We start from the raw sequence: 27,862 nt of genomic DNA on the forward strand, positions 1-27,862 counted from the left end.
ACTAAATAATTCATACCTTTTATAATAATAATAATAATAATAATAATTTGTTGTTTAATATTTTAAAAATGTTACAGTAAATTCAAAATTCTATTTTCATTAGTAAAGAAATAATAATTACTAAATTCTTATTATTTACTTTGATACTGTATTTATAAATAATGTTATTTATTATTTTTTATTTATAAAAATAAACGTCTAGATAAATATTACAAAAATATCTAATAATTAGATAATAAAGAAGAAAAATTAAATTAAACCAAGCATATACATCTTTTTACTGGTCAAAAGGAGAATTAAAACAAAGTCAAGTAAGAATCTTTTTGAGTGCAGAATGGTAAGAGCAAACAAGTTGAAGATGTAGTAATGAAAGAGAAAGAAACTAAGAATGTATTACGATAATTTTGAATGAGGTCACGAGCATAGAATTAATTTTCGACGAAATAAAAAAGACACATATGGTAGAATCGTAACATGAATATTCATAGATTTTTTCATTTCATAATATCTTAATTTACAATTTATTTTTCTATGTAATTTATAGTTTTATATAAATTTATAATTAAAAGTTATAAGAAATTCATTAAAAATTATTATCTATTAAATCAGGTTATTTTCTTAATAATTTTATTATATTATTTTCATATTTCATTTAAGTTTATAACTAAATATAAAAAAAAAAAAAATCTTTTTTTTTTTTTTTAAAAGTTGAATTGCTTACAACATGTAATCATAACAAAAATTATGTTTTTCTACACTAGCATATTATTGGCCAAGTAGTGAAAATTTGAACCTATAATCCATTATTAAAATCTTTGTGCATAAAAACTAACTAATTAAAAATATGTAATCATAAGATTATCCCTCTAAAAAGAAACATAATCCAACATTAATCAATTAAGCAATCATCTAAAAAAATTAATTAAGGATTGAAAGAAAAAAAAGGCAAATGTAAATGGTGCTTTATTCCAAAATTGTAGAGTTTGTTATCGTGAACCTTACGAAGATTTCTCAGTCAAGGTCATCATCTCATCCATCGTATGGTATGAAAAATCCATTGCGCGTGAGTCCAAACGCGGGAATGCATAAAGCCAAACTTACTGCGCTTCTCTAATGGACTTTTCCTTTTCTCCTCTCTGCCACTCACCACTCGCCACTCCACCATCTACGTCTCTATTACCCAACTTGCTCTCTCCCTGCAAATACCAGAAGACCCTTTTTCTTGATTTTTCTTTTTCTTTACTCATTCCCCTCGACTAGGACCCAAGAAACAGGAACCTGGAATTTTTTTTGCATTGTCCATGGTTTCTTTTATCTCTGATTGACCTACAAAGGTAATTCCACAACTGGGTTTGCTCAGGTTTAGTCTTCTCTTCATAACATTGTTGTTCTTGGATGTGTTCGTCAGATTCTTGTGAGTCCATTTTCTTGGTCAGTTACATTCTTTCTATTCTCTTTAATTACTTCTAACGAATTTCTTCGGATGCCAAATTTCTTGATTCAATCTAGTGGGTCGGTTTAATTTATTGGGATATCTCAGACCACTCTGCTTTGGTTGATCAAGGAACTAGTTTTTTACTTGTTTATTGTCTGCTGGTTTTGATTTCTGTAAGGAGTAATTGTTTGGAGTTGTCGCTCCTCAATTCTCAGATCCTGAATAATGTTTAAGTTTAGCTGGTTTAAGTTTTATTTGTTTTAATCCTTTTCCAGGGGACCAAGTATCTAAATTTCTGTTCATGTTCTATCTGTTAAATAGTAGGAGAAGAAGGGGATTTTAGGAATCTTTGTTGAAAGGGATTATATCTTCTTTCTTTATTTTCAGGTTTTTCTTGTCAGCTATGAGCTTTTATTCTCTGTTTCTGAACCTTAAATAATCAAGAAAGTTGAATTGAAGAGTGAGTTTGCTCATTTGTTAAGTGCCATGGAGGAAATGAGATTGAATTTTAATGCACCACTTCTATCGGTTAGGCGGTTTTCTAACATGTCAGCATCTTCAAATGAACAAAATGAGAAAGTAACAGAAAGCTCCCGGCCCAGAAGGTGGCCTAGTCTCCCATTAAAGAAATCAGATTTAATTTTGGATCAAGTGACAGAACCAGTTGCTGTTCCTTTTGTATGGGAACAGATCCCAGGAAGACCGAAGAATGACAGCATTGAAGAGTCACACGCTATAGAGGAGGCTTCTGTTACTCCAAGTCTTCCTCCGGGAAGGGTTTGGGATATCATCAAGTATAACTCAGAGAAAAATTTTGAAGAGCAAAATCCGGTTAGGCCACAAATTGGAATATCTTCGAAAAATCAAAGTGTCAATAGATTGGAGAGCTCAAAAAAGGGGATAAATGAGAGGGGGGTCTCAGACTTGGCAGATGATGATCATGATGGAGATGATGATAGATATTCTGATGCACTTGATACACTGTCTCCAACTGATTCGTTCTCTATGAACTGTAGTGTAAGTGGCCTGACTGGATTTGATGAAAATCATACAGAGCCATCAGGGACCTTTGCTACGGATCCACAAACTCGAGATTTCATGATGAGTCGCTTCTTACCTGCTGCCAAGGCGATGGCTTTGGAGCCACCTCAGTATGCTTTAAGGAAGCAACTAATGGCTGTGGAATCTGAACAACCAAGACAGATTAGAAAAGTGGTTGGGGAGAATAGGAAGCCTCCTGTTAATCAATACAGTTCCGTTGCTATGCTGCATTATGGCCAGGATACTGAGGATGAAGAGAGTGAAGAAGAATACGAGTACAATGATGCTGCCAACATATCAGGAAAAGCTTGTGGACTGTTGCCTCGGTTATGCTTTAAAAACTCTTTTTGCCTCTTAAATCCAATGCCAGGGTTGAAAGGTAGGACTCACTCTTCACTATCTTCAATCTCTGATCTTGGAAAATCAAGCAAAACTGTGCACATGGAGTCTCACAGTCAAAGTATTAAGAAGGTTGTGATAAAGCTTTTTCTTAATTTGTTTTCCTTTCATTTTCTTTAAGTGCTCTTGTTATAACTGGCAGAAACTTTCAACTCAAACTTACATGGTTAAATGGCTTTATTTTTCAGCATGCTTGGGACTCTATTCTGAAGAAAAAGGCAGATAATGAAGGTCGATCACCAAGGCTTGCTGTTCCTGAGAATAAGATGACCTGTGGATCCAATCGATTCATGTCTAATTCAGGCAACCAACTGACAAGGTGGTCATCTCCTCATAGGCGTTCAGGTTGCATATCTCCCTATCATAACACGGCTACTCAGTCTCCTTTCAGTGGAGTTAGTTTCCTTGGCACTCCAAATGAAGCTGATTATTCCAAATGGAACATGATGAATAGGCATAGAAGGGGCATTAGCAAGTCTCAGGAATTATTTCCAAGGAGCACCAGGCAAAGCTCAAGCTCATCAAGTCCTGCAGTTGAGAAGACATTGTATGTGGACACCATAAACTCGTCAACATCACCTTTGTCAAATTCAAGTCTATCAGGAACGAAGTGCTGGATGGATTCGGTGGGTGAGGATTTTGAAACCTCTTCAATAATCAAAGAGATGGAAGGTTCTGATACAGTATCATCTCCTCTTCAAGACATACAACCTCTGAGTATTCCACAGGAAGAAAGCATTTTGGATCCTAAAGTCTTGGGTTCTCTTGATGCCAGTATATCTTTCTCTCATAACTCATTTCTCAGGAGGCAAGAAGACACGTCAGAGAGCAGACTGCATCCAGAGCTTGATCAGGAATTTAAGTCTCTGGAATGTATAAAACTTATAGCTGGTGAAAATGAAAGTATTGGTAATGATGAGATCAAAGCAGATGGCCAAGGAAAGATCATTACTGGTTTTGAACTTTGCACCCTTCCCCCACCTCTGCCAAAAACACCTTCTGAGTCTTGGCTTTGGCGCACTTTGCCTTCAGTTAGTTCACGAAATCAACCTTCAAAGTCATATATCAATGCTCGATTTAATCCTAAAAAGCAAGATCCTGCGGAGACCTCGAACAATACCAAGTGGGAAACGATTGTTAAAACTTCTTACATGCATCATGATCATGTACGCTATTCTGAGGTAATAAAATCATTTCTGGTTCAAAGTTGATCTAGAATAAGATTTGTCAGACAGACGATAGACTAAGCTTCCTATCTTCCTTTTCTTTTGGTTGACAGGAATTTATTACTCATGCTTCTCAGCCATCCAAATCATAGAATTTTAAAGTTCCATGTTGAAGTTCTTGGACTCTTTGGCCTTGTTCGGGCAGTTTTTGCATGTTGTGGTGGGAGCTAGTTAAAAATATTCCAGGTTCTCCTTTTTCCAACAGCAGATTATCCTCCTGCCTATTGAACTTCTCCATCTGTTGTTACTATAGTTTTGGAGGTCATTTCTTGCTTCATAATCATGACAGGCCAAATTAAAATTCTTAAAGTCTACCTGAGGCATCAGATTGGTTGTATATGGTTTCCTCTGATACTTGTATTAGGATATATTGGAAGCATTAACCTCTCCCGGTGTATAGTCAAGGAAGATACATATTCGTCCGAAACTGGATACTAGCAACAGCAGTTTCTCCTACATAATGAATCATAGAGACAAGCGCTCTGGTGCTCATGGCTGGGAAACAATTTAACCAGACTCCTGGTTTACTTGAGCGGGTGAACTGCAAATCATGGTATAGTTGATCCAAGTTTTTCATATACTGTAAGGTTGTGATAATCTTTTTTTTTTTTTTTCCTTCAGATAAACAATGTACGTAGGTTCACTTTAGCATGATAGCATCTCTAATACATTGCTACATTATGTGAACAATTACTAGTGATGCGAGAGCAGATATGCGTAGTATTGGAACATTCTTCCTTTGTGATTTCGCCTTAGTGGTATAGGTAATTATTGTTCTCGGTGGGTATTTTAACTAGAAACAAGTAAACCAAATACCAGCAGAATATATGTTTATTTGATATGCTCAGTCAGTGCTGACTGGTATGTTATATGTTTATTACTTGTCTAAATGTGTAGGTGAAAGTAAACAATTCAAATATATGTTGTAACTGTAAAGATAAAACAAAATAAATAACATACTTAAAATTTTGTTTTTTAAAAAATTTATTCCAAAGATTGAAGAAGCAAACAAAAAGATTATATGCAAAGAGCAGGATAAAACTATTTCTGAATACATGGTTAGGAGCTAACCTAATACAACCTAAAACTCCTCTTCTGTCACCATTCAAGGCTCAACCTTCCAGTAGTCCCAATATAGAAAGAACGAGGCGTTGAGGACGCGTTTCGTAGCACCATAGAGTTATACTATATTAATATGACCCTTGAGTTTCACAATGTATACACTTGGGAGTAACTAGGAGCTTTTTACTAGTGGCTAGAACAGAGGGACCGAACTGGGCAAGAGAGCTCATCGAGAGCATTAGTTCAAGATCAACACTGATGGCTCTGCGTAAAGGTCGATGGGGTGAGTGATTTCATGTGCTGGATTGACAATATTATGGCTGAGAGGTTGGACGCTAATTTCCTCTAACGGAACACCACGAACTATTATTGTTACTTGTGCTTGGATTTTTGTCGTTGTAGTAAAAACTTGTTTTTAAATTCTTTGGGTTGGGCTTTTGTTCATCTTCACACTCCTTACAGCCTTTGATCCAACAATGTCTAACATCGTGAAACACAAACTTAACACGTTTTTTCTTTTGTTGTAAAATGTTTTCTAGAGCAAAATATACAAATATAATCAAAGCAGAGGAAACTTGTAAGTACTTAACCTTAGATTATTTTTCCACACCTGTTGGTCAAAATAAAGACTCCTAACTACGATATCTTGGTAAATTATATATATATATATATATAGGAAGGAAGAGGAGGATTTAACCTTAGATTATTTCTCGTATAGAATCTTTGTATTACAGACTTTTTATTGAGACATATATGAGCCTACACGAAATTGTTAGTTCATATCTTAATATATAAGATATTTATATGCGCTTTAATAAACTTAAATCATATAATAAGCTGGAGTTAATTTTATGAAAATCACCATTCAATGTGATTTAATAAATAGCAATCAGTCGTGATTCTAAGGAAGATTGCCAATTTCTACTCTTTCAATGTAACTTTGCATGAATTTGATAACCCTATAAATACTTATGACCAGATTAATTAGTGATAAATGCTTAATTTAATTAATGTTTAGTTCTAAAATTCTCTCTTTTCTTTTTATAAATAGCAATGCTGTTGAAAGAAATAATTCAGTCATTTTGAAGGTTTCAGTTTAGAAACACAAATCCTGAGTTCTTCTCTCTGTCTCTCTTTATGATAATTCCAAACTTCCAACAAAGTTTACGAAGACACCTAAAGTGAAAGCTGTGTGTTAATTTCCAGTTCGCTTTTGTGACTTATTTCCTCATCAACTACAGCTCTTCTGCTCAGCCTGAGTTGCAGATCAGGAAGCTTTTCTCTCGTCTTCGTTTCTTGATTTAACTGCACCTTAAAAAGCAAACAAAATTTGAAAAAGCAAAACAATATAATTGCCAGTGATAATTAGATAATTTTAAACTTGGTCGTGGCCACATTGCTAAGATGTTTTAGGCCATACCTCGCTGATCCATTTCCTTTTTGTAGCCATTATTCCAGTAGCAAGATGTCGTTTATAAGATGATGGTCTAGTGGAGAAATGCCTGTTGTGATTGATATTTTCAATGTTTGACCTATTAACCTTCCAATAATTATCGATGCTTTCGAACAAAGGCCATTGCTTTTCCTCAAGAAATCGAGTAGGTCTCATGGCTTCTGTTCTCATTGCCGTGTCGATTAAGTTATGTTGTGATCTCAAGAAGCTCTTCATATGATCTTTGTTCACCAAACTATGCCTTGTTGTGATATTAGCCTCACTGACATTTTTCCACTCTTGGTATCTGCAATAACACACGTATGCAAACATACAAATTGTTAGCTAGCTACTGTAAAAACAATATAAATTTGGTTTTCTTTATTCTTTTGGAACTATATCAGTTATCTCTATGCTAAAGTCTAGTGTTTATGATCTAATTGTATTAATTTTGCCCAAAATAATGCTGAACTTGAATTTGATTGACACTCTTTTGATCTTACATGTTTGTGTATAAATAATAGATTATTCATTAAATATTTCCTGGTCAGTTCTCATAATCAAATCATCTACCTTGAAAAGCTTGCCCCATAATCAAATCTTCGTGGAGAGAGACAGGAGAATATGTTATGTTTGAGGGGAGAATGTTGGGAAAGGACAATCCCTCCATTTTCCATTCTCAAGTGATGAAGAGAACTGCTCGTCACCGGCTGCAATATGCTCTGGAATCTCTCCCTTCCGTTCACCCTTCTACCACGTTGGCTGATTACTACTGTTCAACAAATTAAGCCAAAGTTTTCAAGATTAATTTTTGATACGTTTATCTTTAAAAAATATTTAATTTTATTTTTTTTACTGAATTCATATATTTTAATAATTATTTAATATTTATCCACAAAAATAATACAAACAATAATATTATAATTTTTTAAGCAGTACACAATAAAATATATAATCTTATTTGAAACGATAAATTCGCATAATGTATCTATTTATATTGACTAATTATAAATAGATATATTATGATTTAATATTATTATTGTTATTGTTATTATTATTATTGTTGTTAATGGAAGTAAAATTATATAAAGTGCAGATCATGTGTATATATATATATATGTATAACTCTTAAATTTATAGATAGTAAATAAATCCTTGAAAAGAAAGTAGGTTTACCTTGCCCTGATTCATCAAGCTTCTTACTTCTGTACATCTGCATGCGTATAGAGAGATTAATATATATGAGACAATATCTGATTATTTGTAACAAATGAGTGTACGTATTGATCATCCTATAATTATTTTACCTGCAAGTGACTTTTCACATGAGCAATGCTAAGGCCCTTCACATTCATCAACTCAAGAACTAACTTAGGAGTTGCTTCTGCACCATTATCAAATTAGTGAAAAAATATTATAATTAACATAGGGCTATGTATCTTTTGTTTCTCGCTAGCTATTAAAAAGTTAATCTACTAGTTTCAACAATTGATATTGAAATTAATTAACATGGAAATTTTAGAAACATACTCTCTTGTCCACCAAGTCTTCGGACAGCATACACAAAAGCAAGATGAAGGTCAGGAGTCCATCGTAGGCGAGGTAATTTAGATCGAACATATTGTCTAACCCTAGATCTTCTCTTAGAATTGTCTCCTTCCATCCTATTTTTAGTGCAAGTCATCACTTTCTTTCTTATTCCCTCATTATCATCATCGGCATCATCATCTTCATGTCCCAAGGCAATGAAATCGTCTTCTTCGCTGCTAGCTTCTTCGTTTAGGTCAAAGGACGAGCACTTTTGGGATGATACCTCATGTATATTTTCAGCTACCTCTTGGTTAGTACTACTCTTTTCTTGAATATCATCATACATCTTCGTGTCTTTTATCATTATTTGCTCTAACTCTCCGTATATATATAGTGCACTTATGTCACTACCTTTACTTAGTTTTCAAGTTGTCTATCAGTAGTTAGTTTCCTCAACTGGAAAATATAATTTAGAATTAAAATTAAAAATTAATTAAGAATTACAAAAAAATGAACTAAATACGATTAATTCTATTAATATAAAAATATAAACCAAATTCCTCGTGAAAATGTGCGAATGATTTCTTTTTCGTTAGGAGTAGATGTGTTAATCCATAATTTCTATGTTGTGGTTGTATGTATCTTTTATAATTATCAATTGTATACATTTTTAGTCAGGAAAAAAATTTCTCCCTCGTGATAAATCTACTGAACCGAACATTTTATACATTTCATGATTTTTATTACAATCAATAATTCAATTTCCTATTGGCTACAAGTTAAATATGTTAGAATTTTATTTATATGTGTGTATAACTCAATTTCATATATATTTTAGGTGGTAATTGAATAGTAAAAAAAATATATAAAAGTTAAGAATGTCAAATTAAACAGATTAGTTAAAATATTTATTCAAATATGAGTGCATACAATTCCTCTTATACTATGTAAATGATTATTTAAGTAGAGGTAGTTGAGAAATAATGATTTAAAAAAAATAAGTTATAACAAAATAATTGGAGGATAAGTGATTCATAATATATTTACTATCCTAAATTTTACTATTCAAATACTTAAACATATTGTCTTACTTCTTTGTACGTATTAAACATAATAGTTAAATCTAACCTAATTCTTTTGGTTTACTTACGACTAACAACAATATCAAGTTATATATGTACATTTTTATTGTAGTAACGTTTAATAACATATTAAAATACTATCATATTGGTGACAATCATCACTCCAATCAATGGAAAATTCAACCTCTTCTGTCACAAGTAATTTAGAGGTTGATGCTACCTCATTATAGTACCTTTATAAGTATAATAATTTTGATATTTTTTTTTTTCGATTTTACAATTGCTGTTTGGGAACAATTAACCTATCTTATTTCAAACAATCATGATAAATCTTTTCACTAACAATAAAATCAATTTTAACAATAGAGGTACAAATAATACAATTGCTACTAACTCATCGAATCTCTCTTGTCAAATTATTTTATGACACCAAGGTTCTTTCTTGATTCCTTGATGAAGTCATTAAGGAGATTGCAAACCATATCAATTTCATGGTCATAGTTGATATAGTTTAGAAAAGATCTTCAACATCGATTTTCTTAAAATAATACCCCGCGCTACAAGGCTTTCATGAAGTGTTGCAGCACATAACTTTAAAGGACATAATTATCACATAGAACTTTAAATGATCTCTAAATAAAGGAAAATCAAGTAGTCAATACTTGAAGAGGTAAAAAATTATTGATGGGGTAGCTATTAGAGATCTACATCTGTTGATTGCTAAACAAAATGCAATAATTTCCAAAATTTCTTAGTTCAAATCATCATTTATCTAATTCAATTTCTTTCCGTGATTACATATCAAATTTTTAACGCATGAGATTTTACTTGTCTATTCATGAACCAATGACTACCTACATGGTACTAAATACCATGCATGATTCATCAAACATAATTACCGAATCAAACAGAGAATCTTCTTCTTCTTTAAGTTTTTTCTTCCCTTAGGTCTCATACTGGAGTTGCAATGTGAAAAATATATAGGTTTTTAGAAGAGTTATTTTAATGATAATGACAATAATCAATATGCTAAGTTAGCATAAAGCAAACCCTCACCTATGTATCTCCTGGTGGCTCTAACATGTTTTCTTTGAAATGGCGGTGCTTCATCCTGTTAATATTCAAAAATAAGAGTTTCTCATCATATAATTTATATCATTCTATTATTAATAATGACTGATATTTATACAGATCATCATAACTTTTGACAAAAAAACTTATGATTGATAATAATTTTTTTTGGAATTTTATGCTGACTATTTATTTTTGCGAGACTAGGCTACCATGGATATACTCAGTAAGGTATGACTGAAGATGGATTACACAAGCTTGCTCACCAATCAAAATGTTTTCTCACTTAATCAATATATATTTTAACTTACGTGTTGGCAAATTAATCAGTCAAAGTTTCTGCATGTCCTACATGTGTGCTTGGCAAACTCACTAAGTCCACATTAACTTAAAACTCTGGAGTAAAGCAAAAATAGGTTTTACATATATTTTGTTTGTGTGTATGCATAGAGGAATCCAGTGGAAAAAGGATGCTAATTCTATCAACAAAATTACAGGTTCCTTAAAGTGCATCCGTTAGGTAAAAAGAATATTTTAGACAAAGAAAAGGTTTAAGTGTATCCATGATCATTGACATGCAAATGCAGTATTCTTGGCATTGAATTTAGGCTATGAGGGAACAGGAACTAATTCAGTCGGTCTGGGGAGTAAAAAACCATCTGACATGGTTGATGCTGGAGAATTAGCATGCAGATTGTAGAGATCTTCTTTGTTTTCTTTTCTCTCACTTCATTCTTGGATTTCTTGGAAAAAGAAAGAGAAAAATACATCTAATTCAAAATATCATAACCCAACCTAAATTAGTTGAGTAATTAAAATAAAGGGAAGAAAAGAGACATGTTACTGAGAGAGACAGCCAAACCGATGTCATAGTTATAAAAAAAAATCAATCTCCAATTAATTAAAACTGTATAGAATATCATCGAAAAGCCATGGATCTCTAGTTTTTTATGCTGGGTTAAAAGTTTCCTACTCCTAGTCTTCATTAGAAAAACATCTATAATCATATGTACAAGTTGCATGATTTTATCCCATTAATCCTTTTGCTTTTCAAGTTCTTCATGTTCATATATAAGGAATATATGGCTTGAAGATGCAAGTAAAACACATCCAATTGGATGCCCACCACAATTGAGAGAGAGAGAGAGAGAGAGAGAGAGAGAGAGAGAGAGAGAGAGAGAAACCTGGAGAGACCAAGCGAAGAAGAAATTGGTTTATTTGCAGAAGTGTATATTGCCACAGAAGCCTGGATACCAATATCATGCAAATTTCAGATACTCTAAGACTCCTATGTACTATGATTTATAAATCTGGGACATTATCAAAACTGTGCTTCTCTATATTTCCAATTTTAGTTAGTATTATTATTATTATTACTGCGGATCCGACTCTTGGATTTCATGTGATGCCTTTTCTTTTGACAGTTGTGCAATTTAACTCTTGTGATTAAACTAATTGTTTGACTTCTCTGAGACACCAATCCTCATATATGTTGCTAAATCAATAATTAAGATCATTATATATAATTAATCAAATTCCTCTTTTCTTCCTTTCGTACACCTTCTATGAATCCCACCAATCAATACATTATTAACAGTTTTAAGAAACGTGGGACCAATCTTCTTGATTATAACCCATCGACTTTTCTTTACCTAAAACAAAGACTTTCTTCTTCTTCTTCTTCTTCTTCTTTATCTCCGCATCATCAGCACTCTTCTTATATCTACATGTTCTTACTGTGGGAGCACACATCTTTATTTTCTATTGCTTAATTATGTTGCTATGCATGAATACATGAATATTAATCTATATATAAATGGATAATCTTAAAAAATTTACAGACATGATAATATAATATGAATAAGTTTCTCTTTAAGAAAAATTAATTATGGTAAATTTCTATTTGGGTTTGACATTGTTCGTACTTTAGACTTTTCGGTTCAAATACAAAAAGAAATCCATGCATTGCATAAGCTCAGGAATTTGGTCAATTTTGGTGGGGCTTAAGACATTGAAGCAAGTTGCAGATACCAATTATTTCCTATCATTTTTTGGGATATTACAAAATTTTTGCAGATAATTTTATATTATACATATTTACATACACATGCTAATTTTGACAAAAATGCATGTGTTAATTAAATGAGCTGGGAAATGAAACCTCGACTTCAATATCATCAATTAGATATCTACCTTGGTGGGAGAGAAACGCAGCTGTGGATGGCATATAAATTTATAGACAGACAGAGAGAGAGACACACACACACACACACCTAGAATCTTAATCACTAAGATTAATTAATAACTAAATGGCATATATACATATATGATCATTGAATTTATGTTGACGGATACTTGGATGTTTTGGAATTAGTTGATCTTTAAAATTTGTAATTCATCTTCAACAAACTACCTTCAAGAAGTTCATATGCGTAGGAACAAAATGACACTTCTCATCACTTGACACTATTCCAACTATTAGATAAATATTATATATATGCGTGTGTATATATATATATATAGTGACGCGAACTAAATAATTTTCACATATGCCTAAAATCATGAAGAATGTGATAATATGTGAGACTCGAAATCCTTCTCAGTATAATAACTTATATAACTTTTAATTTCTATCCAAATATATCTATTTATTGTATATTTGCAAAAAAAAAAAATATTATTTATACACAATGTTTTATTATAAACAAAAGTATAGTAATATTATATTTTCAGGCACGAAGCCATGCAATAAGGAGAGAGTTAACTATTTGTTTGATTGACGGAAGAATTAAATGATACACAAGAGGGTTCTTTGAATCAGAGTAGCCAGCAGCTGACCTAACTATAAATAATTGTACGTACCATTCTTCTGCACCAACTTTCTAGACTAAACCCTTCTTTTCATGTGCTTAAATTTTGTGTTCTTCAATTTTTTCAACATATTTAAGGTAGAGTAGGGAATAAGACTCATAACTCCAGTTCAGTTCTTAGTTAATTAATTGAGTTAATTTTAATTTTTTTTTTTAAAAAATAAAAAATTATTCAGGGTTCTAACCCATTAATCTAATATTTTTTTAAAATTTAAAAATATAATAAAATTACTGAAATTTAACAGAATAGAATAGGATCATTATAATAGATGATCATGTTGATGGTTGGTCGACTTACAACTATTTTTTAAATTAAGGGTAATTTTAATTTGGTTGGTAGCAAATAATTTTGCTTCATAAAAACTTTTAAATAAGGCCAACCTGAATTCACCCACAAAATGAAATTAGTGTAGAAGCTGTGAATGTATTGGGTTTTTGGTCAGAGTAATTGGGGATTGGTAGTACGCAATATATATTCCAACCATAGAATGGCTGCACAATTATTGCCAAACCAATTCTTCTTATTATGCTAAAAGTTCTTGAAATTTGGGTAATTAAAAACTTAATCTTAATTATACATTGAATATATATAGAATTGCAAAAACATCTTATTCATATATATATTGTCATTTTAGGATTTTTCAATTTCTTTTATGAAAAACTAAATGTTCCTTTTTTTTAATAATTTTATTTAAAATGTTTTGAATAATTATTCTTTTTATTTTAATTTTCAATATTTTGATTTACTATGGTTCTCTTTTTTTTTAAAAAAAAAAAAAATTCTCTCAATAATTCAAATAATTATTCATTTTAATTTCTAAAATTCTTTTCTTTATTTTTGTAATTCTCTCAATTTCTTTCTCCAATTATATAATATATATATATATATATAGATAAAATTAACAATAATAACCAATAAGAAAAGCCGAGTAAAAACCCTAATAAAAATTATAGTAATATTAATCGCATATTTTCTGAGAGCTTTCTTTTAATCAATTTATCACCACAAATTGAAACTTGGTAATTAGCTTCTTTCTCCACCTAATAATAATCAGATTTCTACTAATTAATATTGGTAATAACCAAAAATAGTTAATACTACTAATTACATGTTAATCATCACTAATTATTATACAAGAAGAGTTGTCATTAGTTATTAATCCCCTTTGCTGGCTGCTCCTCTCTTGAACAAATCACCAATCTTCCTTTGTTTAAATTATACTCTATAATTAGACCCAATCTAAGTATTTACTAACAAACTTTGCTTAAATTAAGTAAATTCTAATCATTTAACCCACGATAAAACAATTAACGTTCATTATTTCCTACCCAATCCTGAACAAAACTTAGCTCTTGATTAAAAACTCCTCCAAGTTTAATTTAACTATTCTTATAATAAACATCAATTTTGTTCTTTTTTTTTTATATTAAACATTAATCAATCTTATATTAAAATTATTTTAGTAAGCTTTACAAATTGATTTGTTCTTTTTGTATCTTTTTTGGGTTAAATCAAAACTCCATACAGAAAGTAAGAAAACTTATCGTCTTAGAATAGGGAAAGTTTAGATTGGAAAGAAGTTAATCCGTTTGAGAAACAATGAGTTAACCCTTGTCTTGGAACATCAAATCTATGCCCTGAGAGTAGCAACATTGAGTCATGCTCGAGACATTTGGAAGCCTATAATCATGCCTCAGTTCGTGTTCGATTTGGTATCGTGTCCCTGCTCAAGTTGAGCTTAGATTCAAGATCATCTCATCAATTGAGCTTTAGAACCATGCTCTAGGTTGAGCGTGGCTTGAGTAAATTTTTGCTCCGGCCAAAAGCTTACATTGGGAGGAAGTGATTAAATTTAAGATTGTGTCTCGAGCTTGATTACATCCTAGCTCAGAGTCGTGTTTTAGATCAAGTTATCAATCAATCATTGATCAGAGATAGAGTCAAGTTATGCCCCGAGCTTGCATCAGTTTACACCCCGAATCTCAGACCCATAGAAAGCATGAAAGATTCTCATTTCAACATGAAACAAAAATGTTTTTCATTTCTGTATTGAGGAATTTACAACATCAAAACCTGGAACAGAGCTCTCTCTCCCTCCCCCTACTAACAAAAAAACAGTCCGTTCCAAAGTTGGTGCAAGCAACATTTCCTGAAAGAGAATAATGGTTTCTCAAAGTTCTCAACACCTCATTTCTATGAAACAAAACCAAGGAAAGAAAAACACAGATTCAACTGTTTACAAGGCTGTGTTAGTCTTTACACACAAACTTTGTATATAAAGGGTACATAAAGCCCCAATTATGTAATATATAGCACACTTTTATTGTGGCAGGATGCTACAGAAAGATGGTGAAAAAAATTCGAATCAAATGAATCATATAACATACATAAAAGCCAAATAGGCAAAAACGAATATGATTTAGTCATGCGGGGCGAAGCTCAGATTAAAAAGTTATTACTTTTCATTTGATACAAAGTAAGAGAGAGACTTGCCTTACAACACAAGAGAGTTAGTGAGAACTTTAAGTTGCCTCCGTAGATAAGATCTCAAGTTCAGCCCACCAAAGAGGAGAGAGTCTCGGGGTAGCTTGGTCGGGCGAGATATTTATGACTTCCCTTAATTTTGAAATGACCTCCTTCATTGTTGGTCTGTGCCGTGGATCTGGTTTAATGCAATCCTTGATAACCTCACAGACAACTTCAAGTTCTTCGCTTTTGAAGGACTTGAGGGTCAGATCAATCATGCTATTGAAACTCCCCTTATCATTAAGATATTCAGCAGCCTGACATGTTTTTTTAATCATTAATTGAATAAAACATGAGAGAGCTGCACAACATTAGCTAACAAGTACAAAATGAAAAAGAATTACAGGGATGGACCAAATTGTAGTTGAATCAGGATCTTTTGTTCCAAACTTACCCATTTCTCAATGGCTCCATGTTCTTCAGAGTAAGGGAGCTTCCCAGAAATTATCTCAAGCAACACTATTCCAAAACTATAGACATTTGTTTCTGGTTCAGCAAGTGGTGGCAAATGAGAGTGCTCTGACTCATCATTGCTGGATACCTTTGATGTAACTGAACCTTTAGAAGTGAAACAAATTTCTGCAACCTGAGAAAATAATCCAAAAACTGTTATGGTCGGAGGACAACAGAGTCATTCAGACTGAAAGGGAAAGAAGTGCAACCTTAGCGGCATAATCATCTGTCAAGTAGATAGCCGATGAACTCAAGTTAGAATGTGCTATAGGTGGATTCAGGTCATGATGCATATATTGAAGACAATAAGCCGTTCCCATAATAATTCTCGTTCTTGCATTCCAATCAAGATGTTCCATCTCTTCAACTGAAAACAGAAAAGAACAGCTAACCCGAGAGAGCAACAGATGGAAAAGTACTGATTAAAATGATCGCTAGAAATGGTATGTTGGACTGAAAGGATTACCATGCAGATGCTCAAAAAGTGTCCCATTTGGAGCATATTCAAACACCATCATTCTGTTGAAAGGTTGATCCTCCTCACAGAAGCCAATCAAATTCACAAAGTTCTTATGGTTGATCCTTGACAATGTATCAATCTAAAGAGTAGGGTAAATTATTTAATATTAAAAGTAAAATTAAAAATTAGAATATGAAATGCTTTTCTATTAATGGCCATGATCTAGAATGTTACCTTTTTCCGATATGCCATTTCTAGGTTCTTTGACCACTCACTCGAAGAAGAAATTGCAGTAGATGCAACAGCAATCTCAACTCCACTAGAGAGTGTTCCCTTGTACATGGTGTAAGCTTCAAGAGAGTCAATGATATTGCTGAAATCCTCACAGGCTGTTTCCAGTTCAGACCGATTTAGCTTTGGAACACCTGTGTTTCATACAAACATGATTTTGTTTCACTATTATAAACAAGGACAAAAGTAGGATACCGTACTAAGAGCATAAATTCAGTCAGACAGTTCTTTGGAAAGGAGGCAGCTTCTTATATCTAATAATACTCAGCAGCAGTAACCGGTATGTTAAAGGGCATATTTCACATAACTACAGAATTATATCCTTCACATAATTAACTAAAGGGGAAAAAACTCTCATCTCTTAGTATATTAGATAAAGGAAAGTCATTATCATTTGGCTGAACTAGAAAATAACTGTTACTAGGTTTTACAATTAAAACAAAAAGTCTTTTAGACCCATTTGCTTCAACAGTACAGTTTTACTAGGATGAAGGGGAATATAATCTGCCAGTTGAAATGACCTATTCGTGTGGCAAGATGATCTGTTTTTCAGATGATTATTGTGATCAGTGCAATTGATGCTCCAGACCATCAAAAAAGAAATAGTTACTTGATGGTGCCATCAGGACATTGTCGCCCTGTTTCTATCAACTATTAGATGCAGTTACCTAACTTTATGTAACAGCGGGTAAATGTTGGCACACAATCTCTATATTAAAGAGGAGATAATACTTCGACCACATAATATAATGAGGTACCTGTAACAAATGCTTTCTGCAACTGTCCACTAAGGCCAGTCTTCCAAGGACCTATTGTCTTCACTGCTTTTGTTCGGCATACAAAGAGCATGATTGCAACAACAATGAATATAAAGGCCAGACTAGGCAAAATAATGAAATACTTCCACATCTGTCCAGAAGTCGAAAGAGGTTGAACCGTAGGTGTGTTATTGGAGGGCTGACTACTAACAAGATTTGGAGACATGGAAGGCAAAGGTGCTGGAGGAAGAGGTTTATTCTTTGGGATGGCAGGGAAAGCTCCACTACTATGGGAAGTTGGTAGAGCAATGATCTGTTCAGAGGAAGTTGCAGCACTAGCAGGTGCAGCTTGAAGATTAGTGGACTGTTCAAGCAACTTACGACGTGAGAAAATATCAAATTTCTGCATATATTTTTTTACTGCATTTTCCTCAGATGAACCTGGTTTTATCAACAAATAATGCCATTTTGTCTGTTAGATGAATCTCTGAGTATAATGCACTAAGATTTTGTAAGTGATTCTACTCACTCGACGGTTTACCATGGTGATTGTCTCCACGGCCAGACTCCTTTTCAAACTTGAATCTTGTGACAACATAAAAGACTGTTATTATATAGAAATGCTGAAACGAAAAAGTCTAAGGGTAGAAATAGAATTCGCATACATTGTCAATGGAGCTGTGAGATAATGTGTCAGAACTCCTTTGATTGGTGTGCTCGATGATTCTGCTTTATTTAGTTGTTTCAAACTGCTCTGCCAGATGCTATCCATGAAAAAAAATATTTTAAAGATTAAAAACCTAGATAGCTAGAATGATGTACTTCATTTATCTTATGATCAATAAAATAAACATCATAGTAAAACACAACTTTTTAATATCTAGATGTCTACAACCAGGAGTGCCAGCATTTTAAAATTTTGTCTCTCAAATTCTGTGGATAAATATATTGAACAGCGTGAACTAATCAACATATGAAAAGAACCTTGTGCATAGGAAACAAAGGACATAAATGCTATTTAGAGCTCTTACCAATGTCCAAATTTTCTATTTGCACATGCAATTCCAGTAGCCATGGTGGATTCCAGGTTTTCATCAAATTGCAATTCAGAAAGTAAATTAAGTCTCCCAAGCTCTATCGGAATGCTGCCTTCAAATTTATTTCCACAGAGCAACCTAGGGTGGAGAACAAATTCAATCGGACTAGAATAGAACATTGACCATCTTCTTGAGAAGGGCAATTGACTTACAAGCGTTTTAGTGACAGCATTTTGCCCATATCTTCAGGAATTGTTCCATTCAAGTTATTACTCCTCAAATCCAGTAGCTCTAACTTCGTAAGTGCTCCAAAGTCTTTGGGAATGCCACCAGAGAAATGGTTTTTGTATAATATACTGAGAAATGTGAAGAAAAAGATTTAGAGCTGGTGAACTAAATGGCAACATCGTTCAGTATTCAATAGATATTTGGACTCCTTGTACAAAGACAAGGCAGATGTACCATAATTGTTTAAGAAAATGAGATGACCGTAGGAATTATCTAAAACTTTCTAATATAAAAAACATGACTATTCCCCTGGCCTTTTGATTCATTTTTAGTTTCAGGTGCAGAACAAAGCATAGGATTATTAAGATCTAGGCATGAGTTCTGGCAATATTAATTTAAACCCAAAACAAAAAAAAAATTGAAATAGGTATGAAAACTAATTTTACTATCAACACACAGCCGAATTGTGAATCCTTACAGAGATCTTAAGTCACTAAGTTTGCCAAGCTCAGGCGCCAATGTTCCTTCTAAAGAAAGGCTGCTGAGATTCCTTCAAGTTGAAATACATGAAAACATTCACTATTAAACGAAACACCTATAATGATAAAGGTCAATAGAAGATTTACATTTCATCACAGCAACAAGATTTGTTTTTCTCCTTTTGCAGGGTAACGTAAGAGGAACTTACAGCATTCGCACTTTACCGTTGACACAATGAACGCCATGCCACAAGCAGGGATTTTTGTCATTAGGATTCCAATTTGCAAAGGTTCGATTAGGATCATACTCCACTGCAGCCCGGAATTCCAACAAATTGAATCCTGCATTTCCGGATAATCAAATTGTGAACATCAATGAATAGCAAATTTCAATATAAAAAAAGAATGGGAACCAAGGAATCTAAGATTACCCTCTGAATTAAGGGACCATGAGCTTTGAATTTGAAGGCCAATAATCAAGACCAAGAAGCAAAAGAACTGGAACTCAATTGGGTTCCATCTACCCCCCATTGCTTGTTCAGCCAAACACTATAGTGATGGAGGTAGCAATAATATCTCCCAACAGCCAGGACGCTATACAACAAAATCGCCAGGTTTCCTATACAAAAACTCACCTCTTTCCAAGAGGAAGAATGAAAATTATAAACAACGGAAACACACCAACGCCAGTTCTACCTTCTGGCTACAATGCAAAAACTATACTACAACCAAATATAAATTCTTCGCGGCAGGGAGATAATCGTATCAGGGTCCCTCATTTTTGTTTCTTAGATCGATTTCACAGAACCCTTTTGCTCAGAAACCGCATAAAGCTAATAAACAGCTTGTTATATCGTTCTCTTATCTCCACAGTACCAGTTGGTGCTAAAAACATGCAAGAAAAAAAAAACAAAAAAACAAAAACAAAAGCACCCATCAAGAATAAGGGAATACCCGCATCAATAAGCAATCTAAAAGAAATGGAACCCACAAAGAGGAACACACCATAAAGAAAGGGACCCGTTTGATGACGACGACGATAATGCCAATGGCGACAAAGTTGCAAAATCTTGTTTAGAGGGTGGATAGGTATATTAATTATTAATGATTACAGCAGAAAACAACAATAATAGTTTACGTAATATTTAAACAAATGAATTGAGAGAAAGAACTACAAAGAGGTAAAAAGGCAGTTGGGGGTAGATTGAGAATAAAAAAGGCAGCAAAGAAAAGAATTAGAAATGAAAAAAATTAAAGAATTTTGATCGGTTTTTTCTTTTTCTTGTACTGCCCTTTTTGCAGAATGATCTCAGAGTAACCTCTCTTCCACCATCTTTGTTCTCTCTCAAGGAAGCCCCTCTCTCTCTCTCTCTCTCTCGCGTCTCTCTTTTCTTTTGTATTTGTTTTCTATTTTTTTTTCTCTGAAAATATTTTTCTTCCTTTCTGTGGAAGAGAGTTGAGGCCCCCACCACCAGGCCACCCCCCACGAGCTGTGTTCTTTTTTTTCTTTTCTTTTTTTTTTAATTTTCTTTAAATAAATTTTTTTTATTTTGAATAATCGTTTTATTAAATAACAATTCTGATCGGAGTTAGTCACCGGCGTGTGAGACAATAACTAACTCGGACGGCCGGCGGAAGGAAAAATATTTGGGTGGTGGGGAGTATTCCCACTTCCGGTGCAAATACGACGCGCTTTCCTTTCTTTCTTTTGTTTTTTAAAAAATAATTAACTAATATATTTTTGCGTTGACTGGGCCCACAATTTGTGCTTGAGCGTGCGTGCCTGTTTCGCTCCCTTACCAAATTATAAAACAAAAAAAATCCACCACCACCCATGAATCGTTGCAAATCAAAATTTTAATTAAGATAAATTATTATTATTAGATTCTAAAATCCCAACTTCTAACCCCAAAAAAAAAATAATAATTTAATTACTAATATTATAATTTGCGAGATTAACATATTGAAATAATTTTTTTTTTCGATAAACTGCCTTATAATCACAAGAAAAGCTTATAATTTATGCACTAAAATTGTAATTTGTGACATTAAATCTTGTTTCTAATTTTTAGTATTAGACTTGAAATTAAAAAGATATATGTTCTTCATATATAAGATATAAAGTGGTTAAAATGATAAATAATATTTAGAATAGAGTTTGGAAAAGAGTAAAGAGTTGTTTGAAATTAAATATGATAATTTGGTTTTAAAAAAAATAAGAAATAGGTGTAAATTCAGTCTAATCCCAACCGATTAATCCAGCCATCTGTATTAAATATGATAATGCCACCCATTTTCTTTTTTTAATATATATATATATATATCTAACTATTAGGTATCTCATACTTTTTAATATCTTACTCTGATCATGGATATATTTTGAAAAATTAAACTTGGAACAAACAGAATGTTCAACCAATTGCCTTCTTAGCAATAAAATAAAATAGAATAAATTCAATAGTAAAAGATAATTTTAATTAAGTTTTAATTAATAGGAATTTTAACTAGAAATAAATAAATTAGAAAAAAAAATAGAATCTTTTGTCAATAAAGAGCATAATTATTGAATCAAAAACCAACATTTTTAATAGAGAATCATGAGTAAAATCAAATTGTTAAATTCCAGTATTTTGATCGATTCAAATTGAATTATAATCAAATTTGAGGAATTGATTGTAATTTGATAATAAAAAATTAGGAAATTATCAAATATCTTCAACTGTATCAGGTAAGTTAAGAGATTGTAACATTAAAAATTTAGTATAAAAAAAAAAAAAATCTTCTCTAAAGGTAGTTGAGAAGACATTTCTTGTGAGAAAGCTCTTATTTTCTTTTTTATTTTTTGTTTTATGATTTTTCTTATCAATTTTCTCTTTAGGTCCTATCTTTTACGAAAAATATTCATTCATTATTTTACCAAATACTTCAAAGATAAAAATAAAGAAGTTAAAACATGCACGTAAAGATTATAGCTAAAGTTGAAGACTGCTCCAAAGAGTTAGAGAGTTCTTTTTTTCAACCTTACCATCACTTTGTTCCTATTTAGGAAAAAACTGTTGAGGTTATTACCTTTTAGCATTGTTGCTTTTCAAGAAATGATTTCCATCATAAAAGATAAGAACAAAGTTGTAAAAAAATACAACTTATGAAAGCTAATCATACTAATAAAGAAGTTAAATTAGCTATTTAACATACAAAAAATGACTACCTTAAATGTAACGGCCCCGGAAAATATTAAAATGAAATGAGTATTTAAATATATCGAATGCGGAAGCGAGATCAAAATTTCAGTTAACATCCCTTACACGAAAAAAAACCCAAAAAACGTACTTAAAATATAAAAGGTTAAACTAACTAAGAAAGAAAACTCGAAAATAAACTATGCGTATGACTACAGAGTCTCTAGGCATCCCCTTCGTCGTCCTCCTGCGGAACGGGCTCGGGAACCATGTCTTCCTGATCTGAAATGGTTAATTAAGGAGTGAGCTACACTAGCCCAGTAAGAACATCACGATATCTCACCGTCACGGAGATAAAGGTGGGTAGAAAACCACAAAAAGACCAATGGAGCATAATTTACAATAAACTCGTTTATTAACATGAAAACCTTTACCATCCACTTACCTCGGTGGAATTTATGAAAACAATATAAGAAAAATAATAACATTATCACAATCATGGAATAATATAAGCTGTAAAACATAGCACTTATCACGCCTTTTGTAATTCAATCATTATACAACATATCCTTTTCTCATTTACCAGCCTACTAGTATCCGTGGGGGTCCATAGGGGTTCCGCTACCCATTAACCTTTAACATTCATAATCAGTTTCCAGGGCCGTCCCCATACCCCGTCCGGTATGGGCGCCAAAACCATGAACCTCAATACCCCGTCCGGTATGAGGGTGAAACGGGCCGTCCCCATACCCCGTCCGGTATGGGCGCCAAAACCATAAACCTCAATACCCCGTCCGGTATGAGGGTGAAACGGGCCGTCCCCATACCCCGTCCGGTATGGGCGCCAAAACCATAAGATCTCCATACCCCGTCCGGCATGTGAGACCACAATCCCGGTAGGGTTCCCTACGGACCCGGTCCGTCCACCATCTCCCAGGATATCTAGTCAGGCTGACCCCCATAATACAATTATCAGTTTACACAATCTTTCATTTTTCCTTTTCCTCAATCAGCATCATCAATTCACATTTAAACAAGCAAATCGTAATTCATACCAAACAGACAACATACAGTATCAGTTTTTCAGTCATTCAACCCATAATTAATAAAAACGTAGTGCATGCACACAAATCTGTAAAATGAACACATCAAACCTCATTTTGCATTTAAAGCTGTAAACAGGCCAAATAACAGTAAATCATCAATCACACTAGACTCGGGCTCCATTAGCTACCTTAAGCAATTTCACACATGCATTAATTCAAGAAATACCGTTTTATCATTTTGAACTTTAATACCGTGATAGGAAATAAGGTGAGGGGTCCTTACCTGTTTTCGGGATCCGAATACGATTCACAGTGCGCCTGCAGGCTGTCCCTAATTTTCCCCTGAATTTTTCCCGGGGAACTGAAACACGCTCACAGTACCTGCACGGGTTCCAAAAAAATCCAAATTAGGCCCAGGGCCTCTTTCGGCCCAAATCGCAACTCCGGTACGGCGGCTCCGCCGTGCTCCGGCGACGGCGCCGCCGCTGGCGGCGGCGAGTCGCCTCGGGTTGACTGTTTTCGGCCGTTTTTGGCCGAATTCGGCCACACTCGCATTGGTCCTTGTCAGAAAACAACCCTAGGGCCCTCGGGGGGCAAAAAAATCACGGAAAAACGGAGCTTACCGGCGGCGGCGCTCTCGGGTACGGCGACTCTCCGGCGAAGTTCGTGTTTTGGTGATTTGGCTTCGGTCAACCTGTAGAGAAAAGAATGGTGATCACGGTGATATAAAAATTGCATCGAACGGAGGCCGGGAAGGGCCTCGTCGGAGGCAAAAACCGAGAGGGGGCGCGGCGGTGCCGCTGGGCTTCGGCCGCGTATTCCGGCCGTTTGGCCGGGATTTCGGCTTCGATTTGGCCATAGGAGGAATCAGTGGGGAAAAACGAGTCGGGGGTATGAAATTTACCTCGATCGGCGGTCGGAAATTTCCCCGGTGCGGCGGCGAGTGGCGGCGGGTGGCGGCGGTCGGCCTCTGGTTCGTCTTCTCCGGCGAGCGGCTGGCGGCTAGGGTTTGTGGTCTGGTGTGGAGGTTCTATTTATAACCCCTTGCCTTTTGATCACAGCCGTTCATTTTGTTTTAATCTGGGCCGTTCGTTTTTGATTGAATCTGGGCCGTCCGTGCGATTGAATCTGGGCCGTCCGATCGCGTGATTGATCTGGGCCGTCGGATCGCACCCACGCGGATCGCCAGCGTGGCTCCTTTTGGAGTGACGCGGTCTTGCCACGTGGCAGGCCCTGGTTGGCCGGGACTGCTGACCGGGCCTGCTGACGTGGCTGCTGACGTGGCCGCCCCTTTTTTTTTTTTTTTTTTTTTTTTTTTTTTTTCTCCTCCTTTCCGGGTGCTACATTAAATCTAAAATGTCTGAGAGCATACAGAAAAGAGATTAGAATCTCATACTTATATAAGAAAGCTATTCAAGACCTCTAACCTTTCTTAGATCTTATGTTTATGGTTTATAATTATTCAGACATTGAGTTTATTGGTTATGAGAACCATTAGATAATGGCTCTTTTAGAATAGTTTGTAATTATGTGTATGTCTAAGAGTAAACTTAGTTGAATTTAAAAAAATTTATTTAATCAAATTTTAATTAAATAAATTATTCACTCAAGCTTTTATGGTAATCTAAGAGAGAGGTCAATTGAGTTTTTCTAATTTAAATAATTAAAAACTCATGAAACTAAATGTTCAAATATTATGAATCAATATCATAATTATCATGGGCTTTGGGGATAAAGCTAATGCACATGTATGGGAAAATAAATGGCTATATAATACATTCCCAAAAAGTGTATGGACTCCTTTCTCCCAATGTTGTACTACTGAGTGAATTGTTGATTTATTCATGTCGGGGATGGCCATGTAGGATGCTGATCTAGTTTGTAATACATTCTTATTCTTGGAAGTGCATAAATTCTAAAAATTTTATTCAGTTACAAACTATCTCCTGATACGTTATTGTGAGTACTTGAACAAAACAAAAAAAAAAAATCATTTGTACCCCCTGATACGTTATTTAGGTATAAGATAGCTTTGATGCAATGTCTCTCTCCTATTACAAGCTCCACTTTTATGGCTTCAATGGTAAATTAGAAAAATATTTAGTTACAAATATTTTGTCGTCGATGAAGCATATAGTTTGGAGATTTAATAGGGATATCTTATTAATAAGAGCCTGATTGTGCGAAAAAGAGGTGTTTAGTTTGGTCTTTATGTGGTGATAGTGGAGAAACCATCGACCACCCTTTCAAGGATTGTTCTTATGCTAGAAAAGTATGGCAGCTTAGTCCCCTTCAAGTTATTTTTCATAATAATGGTGGATTTTATACATAATTTTTAAAATATTTCTTCTAGTTTATCTCAATAGTCTTATACATGATTTTATATATTTTTTTGAGGAATTTGGTGGAGTTATAATAATTAGGCATACAAACAACAATGGACATTCCCTTTCCTTATGTTAGAAAAACATCATCATGACGTATGAGCTTAATTTAGCAAGGTGCATTGAAAAGTAAGATCAACATCAATATCTTTGACAGAACACGACAATTACCTACTCTGTCTTCAATTAATGTAGTTGAAGTATTAACAATCTTATTTGTTTTACAATTGGCATGCCATATGAGTATTACAACACCATGTGGGTAAGGTGACTCTTAGCTAGTCTAATGCTAGTTTGTGGACTTGGAATACTTTTTGATGATTTTTTTTTTTATTTAGCTCATGTTTGTAATGTTATATTTATATATTGGATCTTTAAAGGTTGTAATTTGGTGGCTCATACTCTTGCAATCATAGCTCTTTATAACTTACATAGCTAGTATTTGGTTTTGGAGCCACTCTATTTTGTGATTCCTCTTATTTTGTAGGATACGACTTCCTGTGTTGTGTAATGTCTATGATTTTCATTCTCAAAAGAACACATAGCATAGTAAGTAATAAATATAAGAATTACAAACAATTAATTGTTAGAATTATATGAATTTTAAATCAACAGCTAATTTCTCACAACCTAATTTCTCAATATTCAAACTAAGAAAATGACAAAAGTAAAATGAGTTACGAAAGAGAAGTGCAACTAATTTATAAAGGTTAAGCCAACAATTTGATTCTTATTCTTTTACTCAAGTAACTTATTTAAGATTTCTCTACTATATCCTTTGTACCATATCCTTAAAATCATAAAATCATTTATCTACGTGCTAATATAACACATATCTATACGATATATTTGAAAACTATGCGATTTTTAAAATTTTTATTTTATAAATTTTTTTTTAATATTTAATGTACTTTTAGAGATCATCGTTGGTGGTCTTATAAATCCAAATTTAACTACCAAAGAAGAATTTTAAAAAATTTCAACTAAATATAAAATATGTTTTAGACATAAAAATATCACAAGGATTTTAAAAAGCATATGTTAAGATTTCCTGAAATTTATTTTTTGAGTCATCAAATTATTTTTTATATTATTTTAGGAATTTTAAAGTATATAATTTTTGAATATTTTTCAATATTTTTTTAGCCATTTTATGAAAAATTACAATATAAATAAAAAAGTAAATTGTTTAACTTTTAATCATCAATCTTCTATTGCTCTTTTCTTTTTAGAGTTTATACTGAATTTTCAAGACTTTTATTGAACTTCTTAAAAATTCTAATTTCTTTAAAACACTCCATTTTCTTTATGAAAGATTGTTTTTAAATATATTTTTTATTATCAACAATACTTTTATAAATAAATCAATAAATTTAATAACATACTTTTTAAACATCATTAGTTCATGTAAGCTTTTGTAATAAATTAGAATTAGTCAAAATACCCTATAAATTTTTTTATTGTTTGATTTTTCCATCTAAGTTTCTGTACTATTTTTTGGTTTATTTTATTCATATATTTTTAAATTTTTACTGATTTAAATCTCAACATAAATTATCGTTTAACGCTATTAACGGTTCTATATGTTATCAATGACATTTCAAAATCATGACACGTGAGTGGTGACATAATGTATAATGTGATAACCACGTTAGTATAACAATTTAAAAATTTCTAGGTCCCCTAATTCCTTCCTTTCTTCTTACCAAGCAAGAAAAAAAACTCATATAAAAGAACTCGGTTCCACTCACCCACATGGCCTTCAGCGCTAGTCTCTCTAAGATCATGCAAATTACGGCTTATGTGTATAACTTCTCTCGCTAAATCGATCACAGAGGTGACTAGCAACCATCTACAATGCTTCATGACTAT

The 27,862-nt window shown here is 33.3% G+C and overlaps 3 protein-coding genes across 11 annotated transcripts; 1 reads left to right on the top strand and 2 right to left on the bottom strand.

Annotated features, from left to right (window-relative positions):
* The first annotated feature begins 1,119 nt into the window (after nucleotides 1-1,119).
* On the top strand, nucleotides 1,120-4,841 carry LOC110821964 (transcription initiation factor TFIID subunit, putative (DUF688)). 4 transcript variants are annotated; one of them, XM_022051946.2, is made up of 4 exons: nucleotides 1,120-1,431; nucleotides 1,823-2,947; nucleotides 3,064-4,056; nucleotides 4,155-4,841. In XM_022051946.2, the coding sequence occupies exons 2-4, from the start codon at nucleotides 1,922-1,924 to the stop codon at nucleotides 4,191-4,193; spliced, it is 2,058 nt and encodes a 685-aa protein (XP_021907638.1). In that variant the 5' UTR covers nucleotides 1,120-1,431; nucleotides 1,823-1,921; the 3' UTR covers nucleotides 4,194-4,841. The 4 variants fall into 4 exon arrangements, with proteins under 4 accessions (XP_021907638.1, XP_021907640.1, XP_021907639.1 ...); XM_022051948.2 differs by having other exon boundaries at nucleotides 1,120-1,414; XM_022051947.2 differs by having other exon boundaries at nucleotides 1,120-1,334.
* Nucleotides 4,842-6,176: 1,335 nt separating this feature from the next.
* Nucleotides 6,177-11,710, bottom strand: LOC110822012 (uncharacterized). 3 transcript variants are annotated; one of them, XM_022052011.2, is made up of 8 exons: nucleotides 11,463-11,710; nucleotides 10,264-10,318; nucleotides 8,126-8,581; nucleotides 7,903-7,979; nucleotides 7,772-7,808; nucleotides 7,169-7,364; nucleotides 6,584-6,902; nucleotides 6,177-6,474 (listed from the first exon to the last, which is right to left on the bottom strand). In XM_022052011.2, exons 3-8 carry the CDS (start codon nucleotides 8,487-8,489, stop codon nucleotides 6,340-6,342), a joined length of 1,128 nt encoding a protein of 375 aa, XP_021907703.1. In that variant the 5' UTR covers nucleotides 8,490-8,581; nucleotides 10,264-10,318; nucleotides 11,463-11,710; the 3' UTR covers nucleotides 6,177-6,339. The 3 variants fall into 3 exon arrangements, with proteins under 3 accessions (XP_021907703.1, XP_021907704.1, XP_021907702.1); XM_022052012.2 differs by having other exon boundaries at nucleotides 6,177-6,468; nucleotides 7,169-7,367; nucleotides 11,463-11,708; XM_022052010.2 differs by having other exon boundaries at nucleotides 7,169-7,367; nucleotides 11,463-11,708.
* A 3,421-nt stretch (nucleotides 11,711-15,131) lies between these two features.
* LOC110821980 (Leucine-rich repeat protein kinase family protein) lies at nucleotides 15,132-20,826 on the bottom strand. 4 transcript variants are annotated; one of them, XM_088207737.1, is made up of 15 exons: nucleotides 20,387-20,824; nucleotides 19,813-20,266; nucleotides 19,591-19,723; nucleotides 19,381-19,452; nucleotides 18,887-19,030; nucleotides 18,669-18,812; nucleotides 18,303-18,401; nucleotides 18,167-18,222; nucleotides 17,638-18,078; nucleotides 16,823-17,013; nucleotides 16,595-16,727; nucleotides 16,338-16,495; nucleotides 16,070-16,261; nucleotides 15,643-15,932; nucleotides 15,132-15,298 (listed from the first exon to the last, which is right to left on the bottom strand). In XM_088207737.1, the coding sequence occupies exons 2-14, from the start codon at nucleotides 19,910-19,912 to the stop codon at nucleotides 15,672-15,674; spliced, it is 2,124 nt and encodes a 707-aa protein (XP_088063863.1). In that variant the 5' UTR covers nucleotides 19,913-20,266; nucleotides 20,387-20,824; the 3' UTR covers nucleotides 15,132-15,298; nucleotides 15,643-15,671. The 4 variants fall into 4 exon arrangements, with proteins under 4 accessions (XP_088063863.1, XP_021907660.2, XP_088063861.1 ...); XM_022051968.2 differs by lacking the exon at nucleotides 15,132-15,298 and having other exon boundaries at nucleotides 15,361-15,932; nucleotides 18,179-18,222; nucleotides 20,387-20,826; XM_088207735.1 differs by lacking the exon at nucleotides 15,132-15,298 and having other exon boundaries at nucleotides 15,361-15,932.
* Nucleotides 20,827-27,862: the final 7,036 nt, after the last annotated feature.

This window comes from Carica papaya, chromosome 7, assembly GCF_054855325.1.
Source record: "Carica papaya isolate Zhongbai chromosome 7, ASM5485532v1, whole genome shotgun sequence".
Taxonomy (NCBI): domain Eukaryota; kingdom Viridiplantae; phylum Streptophyta; class Magnoliopsida; order Brassicales; family Caricaceae; genus Carica; species Carica papaya.

Bases quoted from the DNA above. Each gene is read 5' to 3' on its own strand.
- LOC110821980 (XM_088207737.1), bottom strand. From the start codon at position 19,912: ATGGGGGGTAGATGGAACCCAATTGAGTTCCAGTTCTTTTGCTTCTTG. The intron at 18,402-18,668 runs GTAAGAGCTCTA...TTTCATGGATAG, and splicing joins AATAGAAAATTTGGACATTG to CATCTGGCAGAGCAGTTTGA. The intron at 18,079-18,166 runs GTGAGTAGAATC...TGATAAAACCAG, and splicing joins TCACCATGGTAAACCGTCGA to GTTCATCTGAGGAAAATGCA.
- LOC110821964 (XM_022051946.2), top strand. From the start codon at position 1,922: ATGGAGGAAATGAGATTGAATTTTAATGCACCACTTCTATCGGTTAGG. The intron at 2,948-3,063 runs GTTGTGATAAAG...TTTATTTTTCAG, and splicing joins ACAGTCAAAGTATTAAGAAG to CATGCTTGGGACTCTATTCT. The intron at 4,057-4,154 runs GTAATAAAATCA...TTTGGTTGACAG, and splicing joins ATCATGTACGCTATTCTGAG to GAATTTATTACTCATGCTTC.
- LOC110822012 (XM_022052010.2), bottom strand. From the start codon at position 8,489: ATGATAAAAGACACGAAGATGTATGATGATATTCAAGAAAAGAGTAGT. The intron at 7,368-7,771 runs GTAAACCTACTT...TTTGTTGAACAG, and splicing joins GCTTGATGAATCAGGGCAAG to TAGTAATCAGCCAACGTGGT. The intron at 6,903-7,168 runs GTAGATGATTTG...GTGTTATTGCAG, and splicing joins TATGGGGCAAGCTTTTCAAG to ATACCAAGAGTGGAAAAATG.